General features: G+C 42.6%; 1 protein-coding gene across 3 annotated transcripts; it reads right to left on the bottom strand.

Annotated features, from left to right (window-relative positions):
* Nucleotides 1–8,327: 8,327 nt before the first annotated feature.
* AS3MT (arsenite methyltransferase) lies at nucleotides 8,328–27,052 on the bottom strand. Of its 3 annotated transcripts, XM_027062969.2 has the most exons (11): nucleotides 26,819–27,038; nucleotides 26,603–26,643; nucleotides 26,174–26,301; nucleotides 25,094–25,244; nucleotides 24,345–24,481; nucleotides 23,546–23,615; nucleotides 21,879–21,960; nucleotides 20,315–20,446; nucleotides 19,834–19,976; nucleotides 17,166–17,300; nucleotides 8,328–8,986 (listed from the first exon to the last, which is right to left on the bottom strand). In XM_027062969.2, coding segments are annotated over exons 1-11 (1,125 nt in total). In that variant the 5' UTR covers nucleotides 26,820–27,038; the 3' UTR covers nucleotides 8,328–8,881. The 3 variants fall into 3 exon arrangements, with proteins under 3 accessions (XP_026918770.1, XP_026918769.1, XP_053062876.1); XM_027062968.2 differs by having other exon boundaries at nucleotides 26,174–26,643; nucleotides 26,819–27,039; XM_053206901.1 differs by lacking the exon at nucleotides 17,166–17,300 and having other exon boundaries at nucleotides 26,174–26,643; nucleotides 26,819–27,052.
* Between the last annotated feature and the right edge of the window lie 518 nt (nucleotides 27,053–27,570).

Below are 27,570 nucleotides of genomic sequence, written 5' to 3'. Positions count from 1 at the left end.
TTAAAACCACATTGGGGCTGGCGGTGGGGGCTGAGGGGTGCAGGGAAGCACCTGGGTGGCTCAGTTGGTTGAGCCTCCGACTTCAGCTCAGGTCACAGCTGTCACGGTTCATGAGTTCACAAGAGCCTGCTTCAGATCCTCTGTCCCCCTCACTCTGCCTGCTCCCCCACTCACGCTCTCTCAAAAAATAAACATAAAAAAACACATTTGGGGAGTGAGAAGAGGCAGTTGATAAGAAAGACTGACAGGAGGCTGGTAAGTAGGAATGGAAGCCCAGGGGAAAGAATGGATCCTGAATATCCAGTTCTGAGCCCTCCCATGAGACTGAGACCAGCATGAGTCTGATTCTAGAGCTGGAATTTATGATTATGACTCCAGACATAAAATGCCAGTCTTCCCATACCAGCTGAGCTCATTCCCATGGTCTTTTTTTTCCCATATCCTCTGAAACTGGAGCAAGAAATCTATTCCAATAAGTCAGACCCCCTGTGTATAGACAAATAATATGTCAGACCTCAGTGGAAAAAAATTCTATTTTTAGTTCCTCTGAGATACCTATTTGTTTTATTTTAAATATCACCAAAGACTTAACTTATTTCTCCCCATTTATTAATACCACATCTCAATTCTGTGTCCTCTTTAAATTTTAAATAAAATATTGTATCTCCTTACCCCAATTCCTTTTTTCTCTTTTACTCATTCATTCATTCATCTAGTATATATTGTGTCTCTAATAAGTTCCAGACATTGTGTTAGGTGTTGTAGAGCTCTAATATTGAATCAGAGGTTACCTCAAAAATCTTATCAGTAAAGACGTTAGGAAATGTGTGCTAAATAAGGACATATGCAGAATACAATATCAAATATCTTAAAAAGAAGTACAAATAAAGTGGAGGAATTGAGACTTCACAGCCTTTGAGTTGGTCCTTAAAGAACAGATAGGTTTTAGATATGGCCAATATAACAGCTAGTCCAGGAAAGGTGTCTCGGTGGGCTCAGCCTGCTGTGACAAAATATCATAGACTGGGTAGCTTAGACAGAGGAAAAAAATGGGTATTTTCTCACAGTTCTGGGAGCTAGAAGCCCCCGATCAAGGTCCTGTAGGGTTGGTTTCTAGTGAGAGCTCTCTTCTTGGCTTCCAGATGGCCTCCCTGCCTTCACATGGATTTGTCTCTGAATTTGAATGGGGAGGGAGAGAATGAGCTCCCAGGTGTCTCTTGTTATAGGGACACTAATCCTATTGGATCAGAGCCCCATCTTTATGAACTCATTTAACCTTAATTACTTCTTTAGAGGCCCATTCTCCGAATAGAGCCACATATGAGGGTTAGGGCATCAACATATGAACTGGGGTTGTTGGGGGGGGGGGATGGGGAGACACAACTATTCAGTCCATGACAAAGGGACTGAGAGAGAAGAAAGAGGGAAAAGGCATTCGAAATGAGAGAAAAGTATGCAGTAGATTGCCAAGGGAGCAGCCTTTTTGGAACATCATGTGGTTGATTTGGGTTCTATGGCTCATAAGGAGGAACAGCAAGAACAATGTTGGAAGATTGATTGGGCCAGTTTGTGGTGAATTGAATGCCACAGTGTTTTGAAATTTGGATTTCATTCTGTAGCACTCAGGAGCTATAAAAAGTGACACGTAGAAGAGCTGTGTTATAGGGAGATTAACTGACCTCGCCACTGTCGTGATGCTGGGGCCCTGCCAACTTAGGAATTTAAGAAACTCCTGCCACTCAAAGTAGAAAAAAACCTTCATGATTTACAAAGCACTTTCCCGTCTGTTATCTTGACTGACCTTCACAATTAGAACTAAAGGGCACACCATTTCTCCAGCCACATGTAGGACAAAGAAACAGATATAGCTGTCGCGTGCCACAGGAGTCCCCAGAAAAATGGGACACCACACCCTGTGTCCACGCCTGAATCACAGCTACTGCCACCGTGGTTTGGGTGGTAACTGCGAGTCTTAGAGCAAACATTAAGTTTTCCCAGATTGGCCAACATTCTTGATCGCAGCTGAGACTTCCTGATACATTTTTCAAACTTCTAAAAAAGTTTCGACATACAATAAACATACATAAAAGCATCTAAGACACAAATGTAAAATAGTTGACCATATCCTTTATCATCCAAAACAGAACCCGTCTGAGAGTGAAAAAAAGGGTACTATTAATAATCAACCTAGTTTAACGCTTAAACTGGGACAGTCCCAGACAAAGATTGTGTTCACCTTGTAAGAATTTATAACGGTAAAGCAACCATCCCCTCGTTGAGAAAGACCCTATATGTCCCTCTAGATCACACCCCTCTCTTCCACCCTACCCTTACTTTTATAGCAATCATTTCCCTTTTTAATTGCTTTTTTTTTTTTTAATTTGGGAATTCCCAAAAGGCGAGCAAGGACAAACCCTATAACAAAACAGTATTACATTAGACCTAGTTCTAGTGGCAGTCACAATACTTTCTAGGCTGAACTCCCATCGTGCAAGTCATTTAAATACCCTCAGCCTCGGTTTTCCCTTGTGTAAAATTAGAAAAACCAGCGTTGTGAAGGAGGTAAAAGAGTGTTATCTTCAGTAAAGAAACAACTTGGGGTATTTGGCACCGTGTATATCCACAATGAATCTTCCTCACTATCTTGAAAAAAAATCACCACTTTTAAAAGGTTGCATCAGCTTTATGGGCTCCTGTTATATATATATATATATTTTTTTTTTTGCTGTTTTTTAAAAATTAATTAATTTATTGTTTCATTTACATCCAAGTTCGTTAGCATATAGTGCAACAATGATTTCAGGAGTAGATTCCTTAATGCCCCTTACCCATGTAGCCCATCACCCCTCCAGCAACCCTCTGTTATTCTCCATATTTAAGAGTCTCTTATGTTTTGTCTCCCTCCCTGTTTTTATATTATTTTTGCTTCCCTTCCCTTATGTTCATCCTGTTACATTATTTAGAAGCAAAAATAAAAAGACCTCCTTCACAACATTTCCCTGGTTAGATCCAATTGAAAGAAATAATAAGGTTAATAAGAAAAAGAGAATAAGGACAGTTAATAAAAGATTAACCACTAAGCCTAGAAGCCCCACAAGTCCTTCTGCACTTGCTGTGCAAACCTTTCCTCCCTAGCAACTTGACATTTTTGAGGCTTTGCTTTCTAGAGGATGTTCATTTAATATTCACAAAGAAAGTTATGTGATGGAAGCTTGTTAACTCTGGGAACAGAGAATAAACAGTCCAGGCCACCTCACCTGACACAATTAGGCCCTAAGTTATATGTCAAATTACCATAAGCGGCTCCAACGCCCTGGTCCCCTCCTGCGAGCATCTCTGCAAAGCTGCACATGCCCTTCTTGGCTTTGGCTTGTAATGAATTAAATATCTAAGTCAGATTCCTAGATTAGGCCATAAATCTGCCATCGCTTCAACTATCATAGGGGGAAAACCCCCTCACTTGTAACTTTGTTGTAACTGCTAATTCCAGTCCTAAAACAGCCCACAAAGTCAGAAGCCTACAGGGGTCAGTAAGGTTAACTGGACAGGGATGAAGGCCAACAGTGTAATGGGACACTGAAGGAGAAGCCATTACTCACTCTGGCCACGGCAACTGTGCACAAATGCATGAGTCATGATGCCAACACTTCCGATTTTTCAAGAGAAGCCAGAAATTCGTATTTTATGTAAAATCCTCTGGTTCATAAGTGGGGGCAACTAATTCAAACGATTTTAAAAGCACTGTGACCTCTCCGGAATCTAGATCCATACATCGGTTTCCAAGCCTGGAAGGGAACGTGGAGTGTACCAAGTTCAGCACCCCCTTAGTTTACAGACGGGGAACGTGACCCCCAGAGTGGACACGTGATTTTCCTATGGGCCAGTGCAGAGCCAGATGGAGAAAGAATGCCCACTCCCTGTCTCCTGCCTCACTTCTCATTCCACAAATGAGAAGAAAGTTAATGGCCGAAGCCTGGGTAAAAGTTAGCAGGCCCAAGTCTGGCTTACAGTGTGCCCGGCACGGTATCGATTTACCGTTCTACTATTTTACTCTCTCTGGCTTCTGGACAGCGTGTGTGGGGCAGTGTGCCATTATCTGAAGCATTAACGGAGTAGCATCAGGGCAGAACATTTGCGTCCCAAGTTGATTTTCCCCTCACCTGGGGCATGGCTGTGCTCCAGGAAAGGAGGGGCCAGCATGTTCCCATTGGGGGAGGGGATTGGCGCGGTCATCAGTCCAAGACAAGCAAGGCTCACTCGGCAGGAGAAGATTAAGTACAGAACTTACATTCACATAACACTCCCATTAACCTCAGGGAGCTGTGCTTGCAGGAATGACAGGGTCAGCAGTTGAAGAGAGACTGGAATGAGGCAGTAAAGCTCAAGCCATAGGTTATGAGTAGGGCTGTGTAATTCCAGCTCCATATTTGCAAAAGAGTTTGTTTTTGTTATCTAGTGAGATCTTCCTCCACTGACTCTTTGGGCAGGGTCTTCAAAAGAACCCTTGTTTAGACCCAAACCGTGCTGTGTGTGTGTGCAGTTGAAGAAACTTGGCAAATCACACAAGTTAGGACAGGTGGCAGCGAAGTTTAGAAAATATGCTTAGCTGGTTTTGTCCGGCTGGCTCATTGAGTTCATCACATTGGATTGTTAGCCATCTGTGCTTAGGACAGTGCTTGGTACACAGTAGGTACTTAATAATATTGAATAAATGAAAGACTGGATGGATAGGTTCACATTCCTCTCCAGACTCATTTAGCAGACCTCCCAACCTAATAAGGAAAAATTAGGCACTCCTTTGCTGCTTCCTAGGTGTCATCAAAGGAAAGGCTGGGAATCAGTAAGAGAAGCAGGCTCTGCTTGCTGTCTTGGCACAGAGACATGCCCTTTTCAGCAGTGTATGGTTGGAGGGGGTGGGTGGGGCAGGGATCCTGTTTAAACTGCTGGGTTTCCTCCAGTAGGTAAGCTGAAAAGCCTCTGGAGGCTTAAATATGAATCCTCTCCCTGTGATGATGAAGGACTGAAAATACTGTATTTGATACAATAATCAATTAAGGGAAAATCTTCTCCTTAAACCCTTGAAGTCCACTATTTTTTTTTTCAACGTTTATTTATTTTTGGGACAGAGAGAGACAGAGCATGAACAGGGGAGGGGCAGAGAGAGAGGGAGACACAGAACCGGAAACAGGCTCCAGGCTCTGAGCCATCAGCCCAGAGCCCCACGCGGGGCTCGAACTCACGGACCTCGAGATCATGACCTGGCTGAAGTTGGACGCTTAACCGACTGCGCCACCCAGGCGCCCCTATTTTTTTTTTTTTTAATGTAAGCTCTGTTCCCAACGTGGGGCTTGAACTCACAACCCCAAGATCAAGAGTTGCATGCTCTACCAACTAAGCCAGCCAGGTGTCCCATTAGTCCCATATCTTTTAAGTTTTTACTTATTTATATTGAGAGAGAGTGTGTGCGTGCACGCATACACAGCAGGGAGAGAGAATCCCAAGCAGGCCCCGCACTCTCAGTGAAAATCCCCATGTGGGGCTCAGACTCACGAACTGTGAGATCATGACCTAAGCTGAAACTAAGAGTTGGATGCTTAACTGACTGATCCACCCAGGTGCCCCAGTCCAATACCTTTTGACAAGTGTTTGTAGCTACAGAAGAATTAGGCACCTGTTTCGGTGGCCTTGCTGTCAGTAAGCATAATGTTAAAATGTATGAAATGATTGCCAAAGGTTAACAAGTAACCTAGGTGATTACTACCTAGGTGGTAGGTAGTCACTACAATTATTTAAACATTTTGTTATATTTGAAAACAGTCATAATACAATGTTGGGGGGAAAGTTGCCGGCTGTCAAAAGAGCTACAGACAGCTTCCTAAACCATCCTCTGGCAGTAAAAGAAGGGCTGGTCTTCTGCTGGTCCTGACTTCATATGCTGCTAGCTCTAAACCAGTAATAATTTAGGGGTGCCTGGCTGGCTCAGTCAGTAGAGCATGTGACTCTTTTCTTTTTTTAATTTAAGTAATGTCTACACCCAGCGTGGGGCTCGAACTCACCATCCTGAGATCAAGAGTTGAACACTCCTCCGACTAAGCCACCCAGGTGTCCCAGAGCATGCAACTCTTGATCTTGGGGTCATGAGTTCAAGCCCCACGTTGGGCATGGAGCCTACTTAAAAATAAATAAAATAAATAAACAAACTAATAATAATCTAAACTACGTGCCACCCGATCTTTAAAAAAACTTCAGGTAGATGAGGAAACAAAGGCACAGAGATGTTAAATAACTTTCTCAAGGCCAAAATGCCAAGTGGCAGAGTTGAAAGGAAAAAAACTATCAAGTTTGGCATCCAGCCTTTTTTTTTTTAGGGCTTCTTTATTTATTTATTTTTTATTTTTTAGAGAGAGAGAAAGAGTATGTATGAGCAGGGAAGGGGGTAAAGGGAAAAAGAGAGGAAAGAAAGAGAGAGAGAAACTTAAGCAGGCTTCATACTGGCATGGAGCCTGACATGGGGCTTGATCCCACAACCCTGGGATCATGACCTGAGCCGAGATCAAGAGTCAAATGCTCAACCAACGGAGCCACCCAGGCACCTCAGCGTCAGGCTTTTGCTCTTAATCATCATTCCACACTGCCTCTCACTCTTAAATGAGATGTATCCTCTATGACGAGGGCCATACATTCCTAGTTGTCTATTTCACCTATCTTGAATATTTAAACAACCGTGTCTGGCATTTTTCCGAACAAAACGTGTTTAATTTGATATTATCTAATAAATATTTTTTCTAGACTCTAGGACAAATACAATTCTTACGATGTATATTTTTGTTAGAGAGTAACGTATAAAATATGTTATTCTTAGGAAAACACAATGCGAATGTCCACATTCCAGTTCAAAGTCATTCCCTCAACATCTTTTGAGAGAACTGAGAATTCAGAATGACAAATGACAGACTAAAACCTCCTCCCTCTAAATTTGGAGAAGGCTAATAAACCAAATAACCAGAAAACCCTTTCTTTTCATCCTTTTCCCCTCTAGTAGGACCATCTCGTGCTCATGGATGGTGAAGTATGCTTAATCCTAGCTATACCATTCTCACTAATGCGGTCACTAAAGCAGGTGGTATGGTGACCGGGTAAATGCTGAACTCTAGAACCACGAAAGCACTGTTTAGAATCAAGGTCACAGAGAGGAATAGAGCTTAAAAGATACCATCCAGTCCTCTCCTTCGTCTGTAGTAGTATGTCAGGACCTACAGCCGAACCCATTCAGAAATCTGAGAATTTCTCCATTTTTAACAGCTCTATTGAAAGAGGGTTCTGGATGCTAGAATCCATTCTAATGTTTTACGAGGCCTAAATATTCTCATACCCTTAATAGAAAACCTCTTGGATCATGCCAGCTCCCCCCACCTCCTTGGGGTTTTTTTGCACTGAGGTCAGAGAAACTGGTTGAAATTTTCTCATTAAAATTCTTCATTGCTTGAAGGCTGTTATTAAAAAACTGATCAGTTTCTGATGACAAGGACCATGGCTTATATATGACTTGCACCTTTCTGTGTCCCCTGACAAAGTCTTCAAGTGCAACTGGACTTCAATTAAATAATGTTCTTCATTTCTAATGATAAAATCATCCTCAAATACTCCTCAATCTCATTCTTTAACTATGGAAACTAGATCTAAATCTTATACTTTCCTAAAAATTTAACCAGGGCACAGTTATAAAGGGGAAAAAAACAACCATTTTTACATCTCCTACCTCCCTTTTTGAAAATTATCACTCTTGGGGCGCCTGGGTGGCTCAGTCGGTTAAGCGTCCGACTTCAGCTCAGGTCATGATCTCGCGGTCTGAGAGTTCGAGCCCCGCGTCGGGCTCTGGGCTGATGGCTCAGAGCCTGGAGCCTGCTTCCGATTCTGTGTTTCCCTCTCTCTCTGCCCCTCCCCCGTTCATGCTGTGTCTCTCTCTGTCTCAAAAATAAATAAACGTTAACAAAAAATTTTTTTTAAATAAATAAATAAAAACTATCACTCTTGGGGCGACTGGGTGGCTCAGTCAGTTGAGTGTCTGATTTCAGCTCAGCTCACGAACTCATGGTTTGTGGGTTTGAGCCCCGAGTCGGGCTCCGTGCTGACAGCTCAGAGCCTGAAGCCTGCTTCAGATTCTGTGTCTCCCTCTCTCTCTTTGTCCCTCCCCTGCTTGTGCTCTCTCTCTCTCTCTCAAAAATAAACTTGTTTTTGTTTAATTATCACTCTTTCCCTGATCTGGTTAGGATTTATTACCAATAGTCACCACTATCTTGTATTCTTAAGGATGAACTGAGGTCAAAGAGATTTATTATTCATTTATTTTCTTCATTCCATTGCGCAAAAAAAAAAAAAAAAAAAAAAAAGTGTTTGATTTAAAACACCAATTATCTCAAGAGCACTCCTACCAAATTTGATTTGGCAAATTTTTTGGCGTGATTAGCATGAGGTCAGTAGGAGCTTTATTTTATGAGCAAACACGGTAAAAGTCCAAAAGGTACTATGCAGGTCAGAAGGAAGATGTTCTTCCTGAGACCCTCTGCCAACTGTTATTTCTGAAGCCTTTCTTGCTCATTGGCCAGGACTACAGGCTGCTTCTCAGTTCCATATCTGACCACTAAGTGGCACCAGAACTTTGAATTAGCTAAGATAGAGAAAAACTCTTTAACCAGCCTATAGGCCATTTGCTACCAAACTTCAATCAATACCTTCTAAAAATAATCCGTTATTTTTTACCAGTGATCTAGAATATAGTGGCTTTTTGCCATTTATTCTTTCTTGTGGTCTGTGCTATGGAAAAGAGGAGATTAAAAGACATATGTAACTCATTCCTTAGCCTCCTGCCCTCGTCTTCTGGTCAGCTGTAACTTGTGCCACAGCAACTTCCAGCAACATCAGGGGGACATCTGGACTTCGTACAGTCAGACTCTTCTGCAAGTTTGAATGGATCTGTGATTATATCCTGTCAAAAGGCAAACCAAAACGAAAGGACAAGTTAAAGGTGTTTTGAGGTACCCAAACACTAATATTTCAGTTTGACTTAGGTTGATTTAGCTAGTAGATAAAATTTTATGCTTCCGTGGGATCCTTGGAGTAGCAACAGTCATTCAGCTATAAAGGTGGCCGTCTCGGCCTGAAGCTTCTGATCAAGTTATTACTCCTTTCAGGGTAACCTTCATCTCAAGCTTCTTAAAGGTGGTCCCTATGGGACCAGGAAAGTCGCACTTGCTTAATTTTGTTTTATGGGAGTCCCATTTGTATGTGCCTTTCACCCTTCTGGAACTGAATCCTGAAATGCTGAAACTTCTTCCCTTCCCTCACTGTAATTTCCAGGAACGTGTGCAAGACAAGAAGGCAAGTCCTAGAGGCCAGGGTCACCGTTAGCAATTGTTGATGTTCAGATGTTGAGATTGCCCGACAACGGCCAGCAAGATCTCAGGGCAGAGTGAGTGGAATTTTCAGGAGACAAGATGGAAGTCTTTATTTCTTCTCTGTTTACCTCCAAATGAGATGCCTCCAACAGCAGCACCAGTGTGGCCAGAGAAAAAACAGGCACAAAGGTAGGAAATCCAGAGCATGAACAAGCCACCTCAAATAACAAGAATGCATTCATGAAACATAAATGTACACTCTTACTACTGTTCGGTGGTCACTGTGAATAGGAGACAGGACAAGAGAGGCACAGACCCTACATCCATGAAGGACAGACTTATGGGCCACTCCCTTTACTGAAGTAACTTGCTAAGGGCCTCGGCCTCCCTGGCCCTCAGTTTCCACCTTTCTAGAATGAAGAGGCCTGCCTGGATCTGGGCTCCCTACCAGGGAAGCCAGCATCCAGCAGGGGATCCCCAACCCTGGGAGAGGGCAAGCTATGTCCCTCACGTCCACTCGCTGCACTGGAATTCTTGGTCAGAAGAGTTACCTCTCCTCCTTTTCCCCCTAGGGAAATGAGTTTCCACTCTTCTTCTTCCCACCCCATAGCCTGTCTACTAATAAGAGACAGTGATATCCATATCACTTCCTAATGCATGCTCCTAGCCCTAAACGATCTCAAGACTCAAAGGAAATAAAAGGTGAGACACCTTGATAAGCAGTCCTTTCCAGAACCAGCACCCTGTGATTCTGTGAAAAGTCTAAATAGAGAGAGGTAGGACAGCATACTGGGTAAGAACGTCAGCTCTAGAATCGGGCGTGGGTTCAACTGCACCGCTTTCTAGCTATGAGACCTTGGATTAGTACATTAATCTGTCTGAGTCTGTTTCTTTGTCTGTGAAATGGGGATCCCAAGGGTTGTTGTGAGGACAAAATGACACGGTGCCCTGAACACGTTACCTGTTCAATAAAGACTAGCTCCTCTGTGTTATTCCTACATTGTCCGCACTGTTACCACCACTGCCATTAACTGCTGCGAGACAGTCCAGAGCACAGACCCTGCGTGCATCATTTGAGACACTGCGGTGTGTGTGCCGAATGTAATTCTGTTCATAGCAAAACACACTTTCCTTGCCGGGATTGAAAATGAAGAAGGAGAAGAAGAAGAAGAAAAAGAAGGAAGAGAAGGAGGAGGAGAAGAGAAGGAGGAGGAGAAGAGAAGGGGGAGGGGGAGGGGGAGGGGGAGGAAGGGCAGGAGGAAAGAGAAGAGGAGGAAGAGGATGAAGGAAAAAGAAGAATGGCTCTCAGAAACAGTCATCACTGAGAATCCTCGGTAGGGAGCTGTGCCTTCCATTACCCTACGGTGGCAGCTGGTGGGAAGAGGCATGTACCAGCAGCCCACGCATGGCCTGCCTGTGCTGTGCTCCCGGTTTTATCAGAAAGGTCTTCCATAAAAAAGATATGAACGTCCTCCTCCAAGAGCACAAGGTTATATTTCTAGGACGCATAGCTGTTTCATTCTTTAAGTCTTCCCTCACTGTCAATTATTACCATTTCAAAACCTTGGCAGTGATCTAAAGACTTTGGCGCATCAGCAGGCTGAAAGAAATAAGGCAGATGAGAGAGGAGACAGCTGGGATAAACCAGTTTAAGTACGTGGCACCTTCCGGTTGGTATCCGAGGTCAGGAGGCCTCCTGTCCGCCCTGTGTGCACACGAGGAGGAGGGTCAAGGAGAGCCAGGCTGGAAGAAAGGGGTCTCTGTGGAAACCATCCTGCTTCACTACATGTTTGCTTTTTGGTTTTTGTTTTTTTACAGCCCGAGTCCACTGGAAATGCTGTGTTTGGAGGAAACACTCCCTTTACTTGTAACTGTAATCTTCTGACAGCTTTTACAGCTAGAACTCAGGAAGCCAAGTTCCAGGAGAATTAGAATGATGAAAACATTTCAAAATACATATTGATTCTCACCAGCAAGGTTTTGTTATTGTTGAGTTCCCAAGCGTTTCAAGATACCAATAACACATTTGTGAAAGGTTACGTGGACTGAAAAGTCCAAAGTCAAATTTCTCTACTTTCCAAAAAGGCATCTTCTTAGAAAAACAGAAGAGTAACAATAGCAGAGTACTCAAGAATTCAATAAAGCAAACACTATAAATCACTCTCCAGCTCTAGAGGTGGCTTCTATACTTAGCTGGGGCTTGATTCATGCTGCTAATTGTGGCCAAACGAGAACAGATTAGGGTTTTTGGCTCACAGGTTCCTGCCTCTTGGGTTCAGTTAAACTTTCCCAACTACAAACTTACCATCTTGGAGAGTGATCTCTAAATAAGCTTTGCTCTTAAAGACTGCTTATAATGTGGGGCGCCTGGGTGGCTCCGTCGGTTGAGCGTCCGCCTTCAGCCCAGGTCACGATCTCATGTTCATGGGTTCGATCCCCACCTGGGCTCTGTGCTGATAGCTTAGGGCCTGGAACCTGCTTCGGATTCTGTGTCTCCCTCTCCTTCTGCCCCTCCCCCACTCGTTCTCTGTCTCTCATAAAATAAAATAAACCATTGAAAAAAATTTTTTTAATAAAAAATTTTTTAAAAGACTGCTTACAGTGCAACAAAAAGAGGAGAAAATGACATGAGTTACTTGTGCATCAATGTATGCTCAATGTATCCAAAATTAGTACAAAATACAAGCAAGAGAAAGTAAAATTTCATGGCAAAAGATTCAAAAATTTCTGGGCCAGGGGAGAAAGGGTCTGTGGGAGAATGATAAATCCTAGAACACAGTTCGAAGTGACCAAGAATCTTAACTAGCACAAATCTGTAACTATTTCTTGAGTCTGTATTATGTGCCAGGCATCAGGCTAACATTTTACATATATCATTCCAATTGAGCCTCACATCCTGAGGGAAAGAAGTGATTATTGCCTTCCTATTACACACAAAACTGAAGGTGTAGGAAGTTTGGTAACATGCCCAAGATCACACATGCATGGCAGAGCCAAGGTCTGAACCTAATCTATCTGACTCCAAGGCCTGTGTCCTTACACCCCACGCTCTGCCTCTATCCTTGCATAAATATCAGTATCTTATTTCTTTGGGATTCCAACATGCAGTGCCTTGAGATGCATCACTGATAATACTCTGGTGAATGTTAGAAGTTCTATCAGCCGAAAGAGACTTGAGGGGGCTTGGGGTGGTTCAGTTGGTTAAGCGTCCAACTTTGGCTCGCAGTCTGTGGGTTCGAGCCCCGCGTTGGGCTCTGTGCTGACAGCTCGGAGCCTGGAGCTGGCTTTGGATTCTGTGTCTCCCTCTCTCTCTGCCCCTCATCGGTTCACATTCTGGCTCTCTCTCTCTCAAAAATAAATAAACAATAAAAAAAAAAAAAAAAAAAAAGAGGGGCGCCTGGGTGGCTCAGTCGGTTGGGCGTCCGACTTCAGCTCAGGTCACGATCTCGCGGTCCGTGAGTTCGAGCCCCACGTCGGGCCCTGGGCTGATGGCTCAGAGCCTGGAGCCTGCTTCCGATTCTGTGTGTGTCTCTCTCTCTGCCCCTCACCCGTTCATGTTCTGTCTCTCTCTGTCTCAAAAATAAATTAAAAAACGTTAAAAAAAATTAAAAAAAAAAGAGAGACTTGGAATCCATCACAAAGCCTGTTCTAAACAATACAATATTATAAATTAATAATTGATATAAAAAAATAATTGTGATAGCATGAATGGGGGAAAGGATTAAATATATAAAAGAGAAAGGCAAAAAGGGATGCTATTGTCTGTCATAACTACCTATGTGTCTTCTTCATAGGGTAGTTGTAGAAATGACATGAGATAAATACTGATAAAATGCTTGAGAAAATGCTGTATCAGGGGTGCCTGGTTGGCTTAGTCGGTTGAGCGTCCGACTTTGGCTCAGGTCATGATCTCACCACTCTTGAGTTTGAGCTCTGTGCTGGCAACTCAGAGCCTGCTTCAGATCCTCTGTCCCCCTCTCTCTTTGTCCCACCCCCACTTGCTCTGTCACTCTCTCTCTCAAAAATAAATAAAAACATTAAAAAAAAAGAAAATACTATACCAATATTTCAGATACTAGAATAATTCCAAAAATGAATCTAAAGTATTTTAGAAAATGTCATTTTAGAAAATAGTGGTATATTGGCTCAAATATACATTCAAGAAATTGAGATATGATAAAAATTAGCTTTTCAAAACAGAGGAGAATTGATTTAATAAATGGATAGGAAATTTTGAACTAGTTAATATTTGGGAAAATAGCCACACTGTACCTCAATATTTAGGCTGAAATAATCTCCAGTGGTTTAAAATTTTTAATGTGAGAAGCAAAGCCATGAAAGTACTAGAAGAATCTTCATGACTTTGGATTAAGCAGTGGATTCTTCTTAGCACTGACACCCAAAGCACAAGCAATCAAAAAAGAAAAAAAGAAAAGTTGGACTTCACCAAAATTAAAAACTTTGTGCATCAAAGGACACTATCAAGAGAGTGAAAGGACACACACAGAATGTGAGAAAGTTTTGCAAAAATATATCTGATAAGAGTCTAGTATCCAGAAGAGATAAAGAACTCCTACAACTCTACAATAAAAAGACAACCCAATTTAAAAATGGGCAAAGGATTTGCAACAATGTGGATGGAACTAGAGTGTATTATGCTGAGTGAAATAAGTCAGTCAGAGAAGGACAAATATATCATTTCACTCATACGTGGAATTTAAGAAACAAAATAGATGAACATAAGGGAAGGGAGGTAAAAATAAGATTAAAACTGAGAGGGAGGCAAACTATGAGAGACTCTTAAATACAGAGAACAAACTGAGGGTTGCTGGCAGGGTGTTGGAGGGGGGATGGGCTAAATGGGTGATGGGCATTAAAGAGGGCACTTGTTGGCATAAGCACTGGGTGTTACAGGTAAGTGATGAATCACTAAATTCGACTCCTGAGATAATTATTACACTATATGTTAACTAACTTGGAGTTAAATTTAAAAAAATTTTTTTAATAATAAAAAATAAAAATGGGAAAAGGATTTGAATAAACATGTCCCCCGAGAAAATGCACAAATAGTCAACAAACACATGAGAGGATGCTTAGCCCCACTAGTCCTTAGGGAAATGAAAATCCAAACCACAATGAACTACCATTTCACATTGACTACGACAACTACAACCAAAACTAAACAAGGGTGCCTGGGTGGCTCTGTCATTTAGGCGTCTCTCTCTTTATCTCAGCTGGAGTCTTGATCGTAAGTAAGGTTGTAGAGTTCAAGCCCCACATTGGACTCCACACTAAGTGTGCAGCCTACTTAAAAAACAAAAAAACAAAAACAAACAAACAAACAAACAAAAAAACAACTAAACAGAAAATAACAAAGTGCTGGCAAAGATGTAGAGAAACTGGGATCCTGTAAGTTGCTGGTAGGAATTTAAAATGATGTAGCCACTGTGGAAAACAGTTTCATGGGGCTTGAAAATGTTAAATGCGGAACTACCATACAACCCAACAATCCCACTACTAGGTATAGACCCAAAAGAATTAAAAACAAATACTTCAACAAGTACACAAAGCACATGTCCATTCGTGTTCACAGCAACGCTACTCATAATAGCCAAAAGCAGAGACAACCTAGGCATCTATCAACTGAATAGATAAATAAAATATGTTATATCCATGCAACGAAACATGATCCAGACACAAAAAGGAATGAAGTACTGATACATGGACAAACCCTGCAAGAAGGAAACCTTAAAATTATGTTATGTTAAAGAATCTAGACACAAAAGGCCACGTACAGTATGATCCCATGAATAGAAGATGTCTACAATAGGCAAATCCAGAGAGAGAGAGCAGACTAGTTATTGCAGAAGGCTGGGAAGAGGGGAGACTGCAGAATGACTGCTGAATGGGTGTAGGATTTCTTTCTGGGGTGATGAAAGTTTCCCAGAACTAGATAGTTGTCATGGCTGCACACCCTTGTAAGTGTACTAAAAGTTACTAAATTGTACCCGTTAGAGTGGTCAAAATAGTGAATTTTATGTTATATGAATTTTGCCTCAAAATTTCTCCAGTACTAAAAGAAAATATAGGTGGGGTCCCCGGCTGTCTTAGTTGGTAGAGCACGAGACTCTTGATCTTGAGGTTGTAAGTTCGAGCCCCACATTAAGTGTGGAGATGACTGAAAAAGAAAATCTTGAAAACATAAAATTTTTAAAAATTAAACACTAAAATGAAAATGAAAAGAATGGGGTGTCTGGGTGGCTCAGTCGGTTGAGCGTCCAACTCGGTTTCGGCTCGGATCATGATTTTGCAGTTTGATGAGTTTAAGCCCCACATCAGGCTCTGCACTGGCAGTGGGGAGACTGTTTGGGATTCTGTCTCTGTCCCTCTCTCTTTGCCCCTTCTCCATTCACGCTGTCTCTGTCTCTCTCAAAATGAATAAACTTTAAAAAAAATAAAAGACAATATAGGTAAATTTATAATATTCACATGGAGGTCTTTGTAAGCATAACATAAGAGACAGAAATCATAAGGGAAATGAGTACATAAAAATTGAAAATACCAGGTGCCTGGGTGGCTCAGTTGGCTCAGCATCTGACTTAGGCTCAGGTCATGATCTCACCATTCATGAGTTTGAGCCTCACATCGGGCTCTGTACTGACAGCGTGAACCCTGCTTGGGATTGTCTCTCTCTCCGTCTCTCCCTGCTCTTGCTCTGCTCATGCTCTATTCTCAAAATAAATAAAACTTAAAAAAAATTGAAAATGTCTGTTCAAGAAAAATAAGCAAATAAAAAGATAAATGGCATGCTGAGAAAAAGTATTTCCAGTATATAATAGATGGTCTGTTACAGAACAGTAAGAAAAGGCAAATACCACTCTAATAGCAGATGGTTCAAGGAATTACAGAGGAAGTTCACAACGGATGAAACATAAATGGCCAGTAAATATACCAGAAGGTTCAATATATGCAAAATAAAACAACAAATTATTTTTTGCCCATCAGACAAGCAAAGATTAAAAAAAAATAATACCTAACATTAGTAAGAGGGCAGGGAAAAGGTATTCTCATGCATTGGAGGTAGGCATGTAGACGGGTACAGTCTTTCTGTAGGGCATTTTGACGATCTCATGAAGACTTACAAATATTTGAATATTTGAATAATATTTTCCAAGGTAGCTCTTAATCTTTTTTTGTATCTGGACTCCTTTGAGAATCTGATGAAAGTAATAGACGCTTTCTTGAGAAAAATACACATACATGCCTATAATTTTAAGGGGTTCATGGATGCCCTCAAGTCCATTCATGGAGCACCGGGTTAAGAGTCTCTGACTTACTGTCTGGATTGGAAAAATAAAGTTATGAAATTAATTCAAATCATTTTGTAGATACAAATATGCTAGAAATGATTTATAGTGACCAACTAAGGGGCACCTGCGTGGCTAGTCAGTTAAGCATCCGACTTTGGCTCAGGTCATGATCTCACCATTCGTGGGTTCAAGCCCCGCATCAGGCTCTGTGCTGACAGCTCAGAGCCTGAAGCCTGCTTGGGATTCTGTGTCTCCCTCTCTCTCTCTCTGACCCTCCCCCACTCGTGCTTTGTCTCTCTCTCTCTCTCTCTCTCTCTCTCTCTCTCTCTCAAAAATAAATAAACATTATAGTGGCCAACTAAAAGAATAATGATTTGTTTCTTGTTTCAGTAGCCTGTGGCAAGCATAATGTTTTTTTTAATTGTTCCGTTTGAGGGTAGGGATCGCAAGTCAAACAAACCTTTGATTCTAATGCAGAACACCCTCTACATGTTGACAGCTTCTCTCCAATTGGTTTGATCAGAAAATCTTGGGCAAATCGTGAATTCTTCAGGATAGCTGCTGTTTCTTCATCCACTTCAACAATTTCACCCTCCTGAAGGGTAGCAGAAAAAAAAACGTATTTTTTTTTAACGTTTATTTATTTTTGAGACAGAGAGAGACAGAGCATGAACGGGGGAGGGTCCAAGAGAGAGGGAGACAAAGAACCTGAAACAGGCTCCAGGCTCTGAGCGGTCAGCACAGAGCCCGACGCGGTACTCGGACTCACAGACTGTGAGATCGTGACCTGAGCCGAAGTCATACGCTCAACCGACTGAGCCACCCAGGCGCCCCAAAAAACGCATATTAAGATATGCCACTTTAATCTCAATAAAAGAAAAAATACGCAAACGTTTTACTAAGGAGTGGCCTTTTAGGATGAAATACTATACCTTATAATATGATTTTCTCTTATGTTCAGACCCTGCTGCGAGTTTCATGCTTATTTCAAAATGGAACTGACCAGTGTCATAATAAGTTTTTGTTTGGTGGCAAAGCAAAAAAAAAAAAAAAAAGACACTCATTGCTCCAGTTGCCAGTCTCTCCAGAGACAGATGTAGAAAACCACTCTTATCTGAGCTTCACCTTATTCATCATTAAAATAAAGTTTTAAATTAAAAAATAGTTCTCAACGTGTTTTTCTGTGTGTCCGAGGGCGCCCGGGAGGTGTATAAAGGGCTCATGCCTTGGGAACCAGGAGATTCTGGGTTACCTAACCCTTCCTTCAGATAAACTCTGCTTTTACCCCTTCATATACTGGGGTTATATAAAGTAATGTCTGACGCATGGTTAACTATTGGTGTTTTAAAGAAGATTTAGCTTTAAAAAATAATTCTGCTATTAAAACTCTTTTTTTTTTTTTTTTTTTTTTTGAGAGGCACTGTATCAGAGTGATGAGTTCAAAGGTCCTTCCCACTTTGATTCTGTGGCTCTAAAGAGCAGGCAGTACATTAAGGCACAGTGGATCGGTGAGAAAGCATTGGTGAGAAAGTACCAGGGGGTAATTAAGAAATCTTTTTGGACCAAAAAAAAAAAAAAACTAGAGGTGGAAAACAGTAAACCCTTCTACCTTTGGAACGAATAATAACTATCTTGTCTTTACTGAGTTTTAAGACTCTATTTTTTTTAAGTAATCTCTACACCTAACATGGGGATCAACTTACAACCCCAAGATCAAGAATCGCACACTCTACTGACTAAGCCAGCCAGGCACACCTATATTATTGTTACTCTCACAGAAATTCTACACAGTAGGTATTATTACCACCACTCTTGCAGTGGAGCCAACTATATCTCAAAGAAGGACTTATTCAAGTTTACCCAAGTAATAAATAATAGAGCCAGAATTTGAACCCAGGTATCTGATTCCAAAGCCTATACTTTTCCATTTTGAGGAAATAAAGCCTATTCTGCAAAGAGTAGTATTTTTTTTTTAAATTTTTTTAATGTTTTATTTATTTTTGAGACAGGAAGAGACAGAGCATGAACGGTGGAGGGTCAGAGAGAGGGAGACACAGAATCCGAAGCAGGCTCCAGGCTCCGAGCTGTTAGCACAGAGCCTGACGCAGGGCTCGAACCCACGGACCGAGAGATCATGACCTGAGCCGAAGTCAGACGCTCAACCAACTGAGCCACCCAGGCGCCCCCAAAGAGTAGTATTAATATCAACATGTCATTAAATACTAACAGTTCCTTGATTCAAGATACAAGTGAACAACTGAAATATTGTTGCACTATTGTGCAACTCCTATTCTTTTCCATCCTTCTCTCTATAATTGTCCATCCTTTTCCATTGTTTCTCTATAATTCCATTAATCTGATGTCTGAAGGATGCTTCCCATCCTTCCCATCCCTTTCCCATTTAAGAAAAGACTTTTCTTAGGTGTGATAGCAATACTGTGGTTATATAGGAGAATATTTTATTCTTAGGAGATGCATGCTGAAATATTTTAGGGTAAAATGTCACAATGTGTGCAGCTTACTTTGTTTTTTAAAGTTTATTTATTTGGAGAGAGAGAGAGAGAGAGAGAATGAATTCCAAGCAGGTTCTGGCTGTCAGCGTGGAGCCCGATGCAGGGCTTGATCCCACCACAGTGAGACCATGACCTGAGCTGAAATTATGAGTTAGATGCTTAACTGACAAACCATCCAGGCGCCTCTGCAACTTACTTTTAATGGTTCAGTGAAAGCATACACACACACACACATACACACACACACACACACACACACACACACACACACACACCCAATACCAGAAAACTGAGAAGCAATGCAAAGTTAAGAAAAGTACCTGGATTCCCAAGGCACCTGGGTTCAGCGTCCGATTCTTGACTTTGGCTGAGGTCATGATCTCACAGCTTCTTGGATTCGAGCCCCACATTGGGCTCTGTGCTGGCAGCGCAGAGCCTGCTTGGGATTCTCTCTCTCCCTCCCTGGCTGCCCTTCCCCCAATGTACTGTCTCTGTCTTTCTCAAAATAAATAAATAAACTAAAAAAATTTTTTTTAATAAAAAAAAGAAAGAAAAAGTACTTGGATCAAGGGTAAGAGTAGAAAGAATACCCAAAGTACAGAAAATTTTATTTACCTTAAATGTGAAATTTGCATCAAATATTAGTTCTTTTTCGTGTCCTGTGATTCCTCCATTGTAAATAACTTGGCATCTTTCAGCTGGTCCTGTCTTAGGGAGTTTGAAGAGGCGAAATGTTGCAGAAACAAAACGACAGTCATCTGAAACAGAATTTACCCATGATTCAGCTCCAGCACCCAAATGGCTATTGGTTTGCTTAGCAGATGAAGAGCATATATATTATCAAGGCAATTTTCTTCTTTGCATGCCATGAGTTATCTTTCTGGCGAGTTCACTTTATTTACTGAATAACTTCGAAGTGCTTTATACCAAACTTTGGAGGTTGCTGTTAAGCAGAAGACAAGATGGAGGTTTCCAGATGATCCAAAGTCTATCTCAATGGGGCTCACTCACTACACACTTCCTAATCACCACATCTGAACCATTTAGGGAGCAGTTTTAACGTCCCCTCCCCCCCCCCACCCCCGCTCTTTCTTACCGATCACTCTTTCTAGTTCCTCGTTTTGAACTGTAATGAGGTTGGCACTGACCAAACGTGGGCGGCAGAAACCAATTTTCTGGGCAAGGATGGCAAGGTCCTTCCAGTACAAAGCACCACCCAGGCACTCACCTAAAAACAAAGAAAAATCACATACCAACCCAAACAACTAGGTGTTCAGGAAATTACTCTTCTGTCAAACTGATGAGGATATGGTGCTTGTTAAAACATAAGGCCTAGAAATAGAAGAAGGTCCTGAGTGTCCCCCCAAGATCTTAAAGTCACAATCAAAATCGAATATACTAGCTAATGGCCTCTGGGAACCATTCTTCAAGACAGTCACTAATGGGCTAGTTCCACCCAGCTGCAATCCTATTTTGGGATTGAGTAGGTCACAATCTGAAAAGCACTATCTATGTGAGGAAAAAACATATAAGAGATAATTTACAAAATTGCCTTTTAGCTCCAGATTATCATAATGATCTGCTACTAGAACAATAACTACTACTAATATTCATACTAATTTTTAAATTTATTACATCAACAAATCAGAAACAATCCAAGTGATTACCCATAGAGAAATGGTCAAATAAAGTACGGTACAGCTATATACTACAGTTGTATAATACAAACATTTAAAATGCATTTTTAAAAATCTTAGGCTTAGGAAACATGCTAAATAAAATTATAATACTAAATTCTATATACAGCATGTTCCCAATTTTATTTTATTACACACACACACACACACACACACACACACAAACACACATCCTAAAAGGATGTATACTAAAATGTTAAAGAGGTTATTACTAAGTTACATGATAAGTAGTATTTTTTTCCTTTTTCTTTTTGTGTTTTCCAAAGTTTTAACAAGATTCACTTATTACTGTATGACAAGAAAAAAGTTAACGTAATTTATTTTTTTAAGTTTATCTGTTTCGAGAGAGAGAGAGAGTCGAGGGGAGGCGCAGAGAGAGAGAAGGGGACAGAGGATCCAAAGTGGGCTCTGTGCTGACAGCAGCGAGCCCGATGTGGGGCTTGAACTCACAACTCTGGAGCTCAAGAGTCTAAGGCTCTACCGACTGAGCCAGCCAGGCTCTCCTAAAAGCAAGAACTTTTGATTTCATAGTCAGATTGACCACACACATGCCTTCATCTCCTTCAACTTCCAGAGACTCTGTAAAAATGACAGTGAGGAAATAAACACAATAACGATGCGGACAGAAGGCGATTGAGGGGGCTTCGGTTCCAGAACGGTTGCCCTCATTTCCATGCTACAGTTTTGGAAGTCCTTTTCATATCCACTATCTCATTTAATCTTCATAACAGCCCAATAAGGCAGATTATATTATTATCTACATTTTACAATTTGGAAAACAATGACTCCAAGAGACTAATTAAATTGTCCAAAGTCATACCACTCTGGAATGGCAGAGTGGAAGAAAACATAAGCCTAATCCCACGTGTTCCCATGTCACCAAGTCTCATCCTGGATATTAGCAGACCGGAGCTCTATACCTGAACAAGTATCTGCCGTAAAACAAAACAAAGCAACACCTACCCCACAAAACTCGGCGTGTCCTGATTTCTTCTGGCAATTCAAGGCTAGCATAGACGTCACTGAAATACAGCTCCCCTCCATGCTGAAACAGCAGTATTAGTCCAAACAAGGTTAAAGATGACATTAGTCCCAGATAGCAAAGAAAGGAATGAGGAGATAAAATCAATTTTAAAAACCAACAGAACTAACAAATCACAGCTGCCTCCCTAGTCACAAGCAGTAACCGCATGCCAAGATTTTTTTCCAGCGCCCTACCCATCAGGTAATAAAATGACTTTCCAAGAGTGTTTCTCTCCTAAATAAAGAGACTCAAGTTACTTAGAATTTTTGCCAGTCTGAACCAAACGCAGTCCCAAGTAGGTGTATAACTAGTGGAAATAAATGGTATTCCTAAATTCTTCTAAAAATTATATAACTTTTGTGATGTAATAATACACTATATTTTTTTAAATTTCTTTCGTGTTTTTAAATGTTTGTTGATTTTTGAGAGAGAGAGAGAGAGCACGTGAGTGGGGGAGGAACAGAAAGAGAGGGAGACACAGAATCCGAAGCAGGCTTCAGGCTCTGAACTGTCAGCACAGAGCCCGACGCGGGGCTGGAACTCATGGACCGCGAGGTCATGACCGAGCTGAAGTCGGCCGCTGACTGAGCCACCCAGGTGCCCCAATAATACACTATATTTTTAAAATATTGTCCTTAAAATTTCAGACATATGAGTGATCAGGAATTTTAAGATTGTATTTAGCTAATCTCAAGGGCTTAGAGTCTAGATTGAACAGTAATGTCTCCACCTTTTAGAAGCACATCTTGGTGAAGATAGTAAGCTGGTCTATAAGGTGGTATGTCAATTAAGACATTATTAAATTATTTTTACATAGATATTCTTGTGTGATCTCTCCGACAGCCCTAGAACCCCCAAATCTCAGAATCTCGTATCTTCTATCATGAAGATACACGTCTCATGATATATATGGAAGGTATGGAGCTCCAGCAAGTTCTCCTTTTAGAAAACAGTTAATTTAAAAGTTCTACCTTCTTTCACTTCCTGAAGATCTAGAATCCTGACAGAGACAAAATAAGCAGCCGTGAGAAACACTATACAAGCTAGAAGAATATAATCATAGCAGCCTTTAGTAGTCAGTCCCAAAGTTCCTGCAGGTTCTACAGATGCCATTCCAGGAGCACGTACAGCAGAGAACAGGAGGAGAGACAGCAATAAGGCAAATATTTTAACATGTTCAATGACTACCACGACTCTCAGATTTATGACCATTTACAATGTGAGAGGAAAAAGAATCCATGTTTAGGGTATTCTTGCCACACCCCTTTGGCCATCCCTTTTTGCAAAATTTTTTAATATTTTATTTATTTTTGAGAAAGAGAAAGAGAGAGGCAGAGGCAGAGGGAGACCCAGAATATGAAGCAGGCTCCAGGCTCTGAGCTGTCAGCACAGAGCCCAATGCGGGGCTCGAACTCACGAACCGTGAGATCATGACCTGAGCCAAAGTCGGACGCTTAACCGACTGACCCACCCCAGGCGCCCCCCCCTTTTTGATTTAGGGAATAAATTACAAGAGTTTGAGCTCTCAGCTCAATGGAGCAAGAATAGGACAGGCCCCACTACTCTTACTGGCACGTAAAGCCCACTTGTCCCGGCCTTCCCTCACCTTCAGCACTCGGTGAACCTCCTGTAGCACTTGCTGCTTATCAGGCACAAGGTTAATGACACAATTTGATCTAAAAAAGAACAGATGGACTGTCAGGCAAATTTGCACACTACCCAGAGCTCTTCAAATCCTTCAGTCCCTGAAGATGTCTTTCATTGTTTTCTCAAAGCTACCTCATTCTTCCTGCCTCCCTCCTCTCTTCCCCACACTCAACTTTGCCCCCCAGGTTAAAGGAGATAGACAGTGTTTAAAAGCACAGTAAATTGTTAGCAAACTTGAGTGTGCAGGAAAAGAAGGCAGGCGCGCTGATTTGTTTCTGCCCTCGTGGTCACCTTGCAACAGCACGAAACCTGGGACCAGACGCCTGCTGCACAATGTGTTCCTTACTCCACGTGGAAATAGGCGAAATTCCTCAAAAGCAGCTTGGTCAGGCGTGTCACATGGGCATGATTTGACAAAACCTCAAAGGAAAAGGGGAAATGCAGATCCCTACACCTTGGTGTGACGATAATACTAAAGGTAACGGGTCAGTGTGTATTGTATGAGCAGACTCAGTGGTCCTGCTGGTCTTTTGGGCTCATTGGGTTCACGGTTAAGTTTAAAATCAGTTCTCTCCTGGGCTAGTGTGTTCTGAGGCCAGTGGACCACAAGCGCCTGAGGGCAGCTCCCTCCCTTTGTGAAGTCAGGCTACGTTTAGTTTAACCCCTTAAATGAGAGAAGTTCAGCAAAAGGTGGCGACATATGTGTTCAGTAGGAAATGAGCTATAGTCACAAAAGCTATAGTTATGTAGAGACCCACATAACAATATCATAACTCTCATTCTTGATTCCAGTCTCCTCCAACTTCTCTATGTAGCCACGATGAAAAATCACGTTGGGGGTCTGGAAGCCATATTTTTCCATGTGATATTCAATATACTTTTTAGCCACTTCTACCTAATAAAACAAAACCCAAAAAAGCATATGTGAATTTGATAATCATTTTTTTTAATATACTACTTTTTTATTATAAGTTTCCTGCTACTCATGGAATATACTTACCCAAGACTATTTTGGGGAAATGTTCAATACTTCTCTGGGCATGTAGTATATATTACAGCCTGGGATAACTCAAGAGAGCACAAACTCCCTGCTCAATACATGGATTTTTCTTTAATTCAGTAGGCTCCACACCCAACATGGGGCTTGAACTCATGACCCTGAGATCAAGAGTCACATGCTTCACCAACTGAGCCAGCCAGGCACTGAACGAACTCTTCACTCAATAACAAAATCTTTCAAGATAGATAGTAGAAGGGGAAAATCGGACTCTGTTGGGTCATCAGGAAATACATAGATCAGGTCAAACCCCTGACTCTGTTCTCCCAGAAGAGCCCCTAATTGTCAAAGTTCTCAGCTTTCGGGGCAGGAGGCATACTGGCACAAATGAGCATCGCATTTAGCAGCCTTCTTAGATTATCCTTGAAGAGCCACAACGGAAACAGCTTTATCTCTAAAAGAATGCCTATGAGAAGTTTTTCCTCCTTGTCCTCCAAACCACTGCCTCACCTGACCTTCTGTCATGTCTATTCCAGTGACATGTCCCATCTCACCAACCAGCTGACTAAGCGCATAGCAATCTCGGCCACTTCCACTGCCCAGGTCCAAAATCCAGCAGTTTTCCAGATGCTCGGGGATGACCAGACCACAGCCATAATACCTGGGAAACAGAAACTACATACAGATCCCCCCCACGTCCTTCTGACCTCCGTCCTTCCTTTCTGTCCCTCCTTCCTTTCATCATTCACCAGATTTCTATTTAGGTGTTTAGTTTCCCCCATTAAACCGGAAGCTCCATGGACACTGGGACTCTCTCTGCTTTGTTTACCATTATATTGTCGGGCGCCGTACCAGGTACAAGACAAGACAAGGCATGTACCAGATACATGGCAAGACAAATAAGCCATTTACAGTAACCGTGGAATAAAAACATTTAGTTAGGCATTCGCTGAACATTTACTACAGGTCCAGAACTGGGCTAGTTACGGAGAAGAAATGTAACACAAGATTTCTGTCCCCTAGGGGTATGTAACTGGGGAGGTAAAACATGAGCACAAAAAACATTTCCCATGATTTACTGACAAATGGAGTGGCACAGGCAGTAAGTGCTCTAGTGGTTTAGGGAAGACGGGGCTCAAGGATTGGAGAAGGCTTCACAAAGTAGGTAGGACATCAGTGAAGTGTTGGAAGGGCAGGATTCGGAAAGGAGAAAGGGGAAGGAAGGCATTCCAGATCAACAACGGCATGCGGGGCAGGAGGAAGGGAAAGGTCTGGCTACAGTAGTGTCGTGCCTCAGAGGGATGGGGTTGGTTAGGAAGGGAGGGCCAAACCTGCCAGCCTTGAATGTCAGGTCCAACGTGTATAAATGTATCCTGAGTAAAAGTGGGTGGGAGTGAAGGGGGCGTGTCATTGGAATTTCTTAGAGCTGGTAAGATGATCAGTGCTGTACTTTACCAGTTTTATGACAGACAAGGCAAACTGGATGGATTGGAGGAAACGGATCAATTCCCTAGGGACCGTATCAACTCTCTTTTGAAAAAGCTGCTGTCTAAAGTCTTTAGCGGGAGGGGGCAGCCCAGGGCATTCTACCTCAGGGCTACTTCTTCATGTACATTATTCAAGGCTTCCCGGATGTGCTTGGGGACCGGCCTGGCTGCCGTTGCACAGGCATTGGTCTGGAGGTCCGCTGATTTCTTCAGCACCTGCCCATAGTAGGTCTGACCAGGGGGCAAGGGCGGGTGGGGGTGGGGAGAGAGAAGAGCCGGAGCTGGTGAGCGCAGGGTAACGGCTCCCATGCCCACCACCCCATCTCCACACATTCAGGCCTGGCTAGGCTTGCTCCCTGCAAAGCTCTAAGCTCAGACTCTGCCCTGCACCCACCCCTTGCCCCTCCCTGATCCTGGGGTTGGAGGGGGGAGGGGAGGGCAAGGGCGCAGGCCGGGCTGGGCTTCCAAAGGCCTAGTGCTCCCACTCAGCCGAGGCTCCTTCTTGGCCATTACAGGTCCTTCTTGCTGGCACCTGCACGTCCTTCCGGATCTCAGCGTCTCGAGGGGCGGCCACTGACAGAAACGGGGCGGGGGGAGGGAAGGATGCTGAAAGGCGAAGGTGCTGAGCACCTGCAAGGGGAAAGGGGCACGCTAAGATAGAGGGGTGGTTAAGGGGCACGCTGGCGGGGGGTGATTGGCGGGGGGTAGTGATTCAGGGGCACGGGGAGGCGAAGGGCAGCACACTCACTGTCTCCTCGGCTTCTGGACTCCGGGACTTGCGTTCCCGGCAACTAGCTCCCGGGCCCAAGGCTCCTGAGGCCCCGCCCCCGCGACAGGCAGGCCTGACCTCCCGCGGGGCGGGCTTCCCGAGCTTGAGCAGGTAGGTGGTACCAGCCCGCCCACCCCGTGAGGCAGGAACCTGCCGCCGCTTCCAGCAGCTTCCAGCACAGGCTGACCGCCCGACCTCACCTCGCGTTCTGGCCCTTCTGGGCCCAGTTAGTCTTTCCAACCGGAAAGAGGAGATTGCTATTAACTAGTATCTTCCTTTATTGCTCCGCTGTGATTTTCGTGTTGTAAACCTCCTATGCGGACTTAAATGAACACCCATTTTTGCCCCTATGGGGAATGCAAATCACCTATTCGCAATCTTTTTTTTTTTTTAACTGAAGTCTAGTTGACGTACAATGTTATGTAAGTTTCAGGTGTACAATTTAGTGATCCCACAATTCCCCAAGTTACACACTACTCACCACAAGCATAGCCAACATCTGTCACCAGTTATTAAAATACTATTGACTGTTTGCCCTATCCTGTACTTTTCATCCCCATGGCTTACTCATTCTACAGCTGTAAAATGTTTGTACCTCTTAATCCCCTTCACCTATTTTGCCTTTTTTTTTTTTTAGATCCCACATATAAAAGGATTATATGGTATTTCTCTTACTCTGCCTGACTTATTTCACTTGGCATAACACCCCCTGGGTCCCCATCATGTTGTTG

Source organism: Acinonyx jubatus, chromosome D2 (genome assembly GCF_027475565.1).
Source record: "Acinonyx jubatus isolate Ajub_Pintada_27869175 chromosome D2, VMU_Ajub_asm_v1.0, whole genome shotgun sequence".
NCBI lineage: Eukaryota > Metazoa > Chordata > Mammalia > Carnivora > Felidae > Acinonyx > Acinonyx jubatus.
The sequence above is the reverse complement of the archived record's forward strand: the minus strand, read 5'-3'. Positions and strand labels throughout refer to the sequence as shown.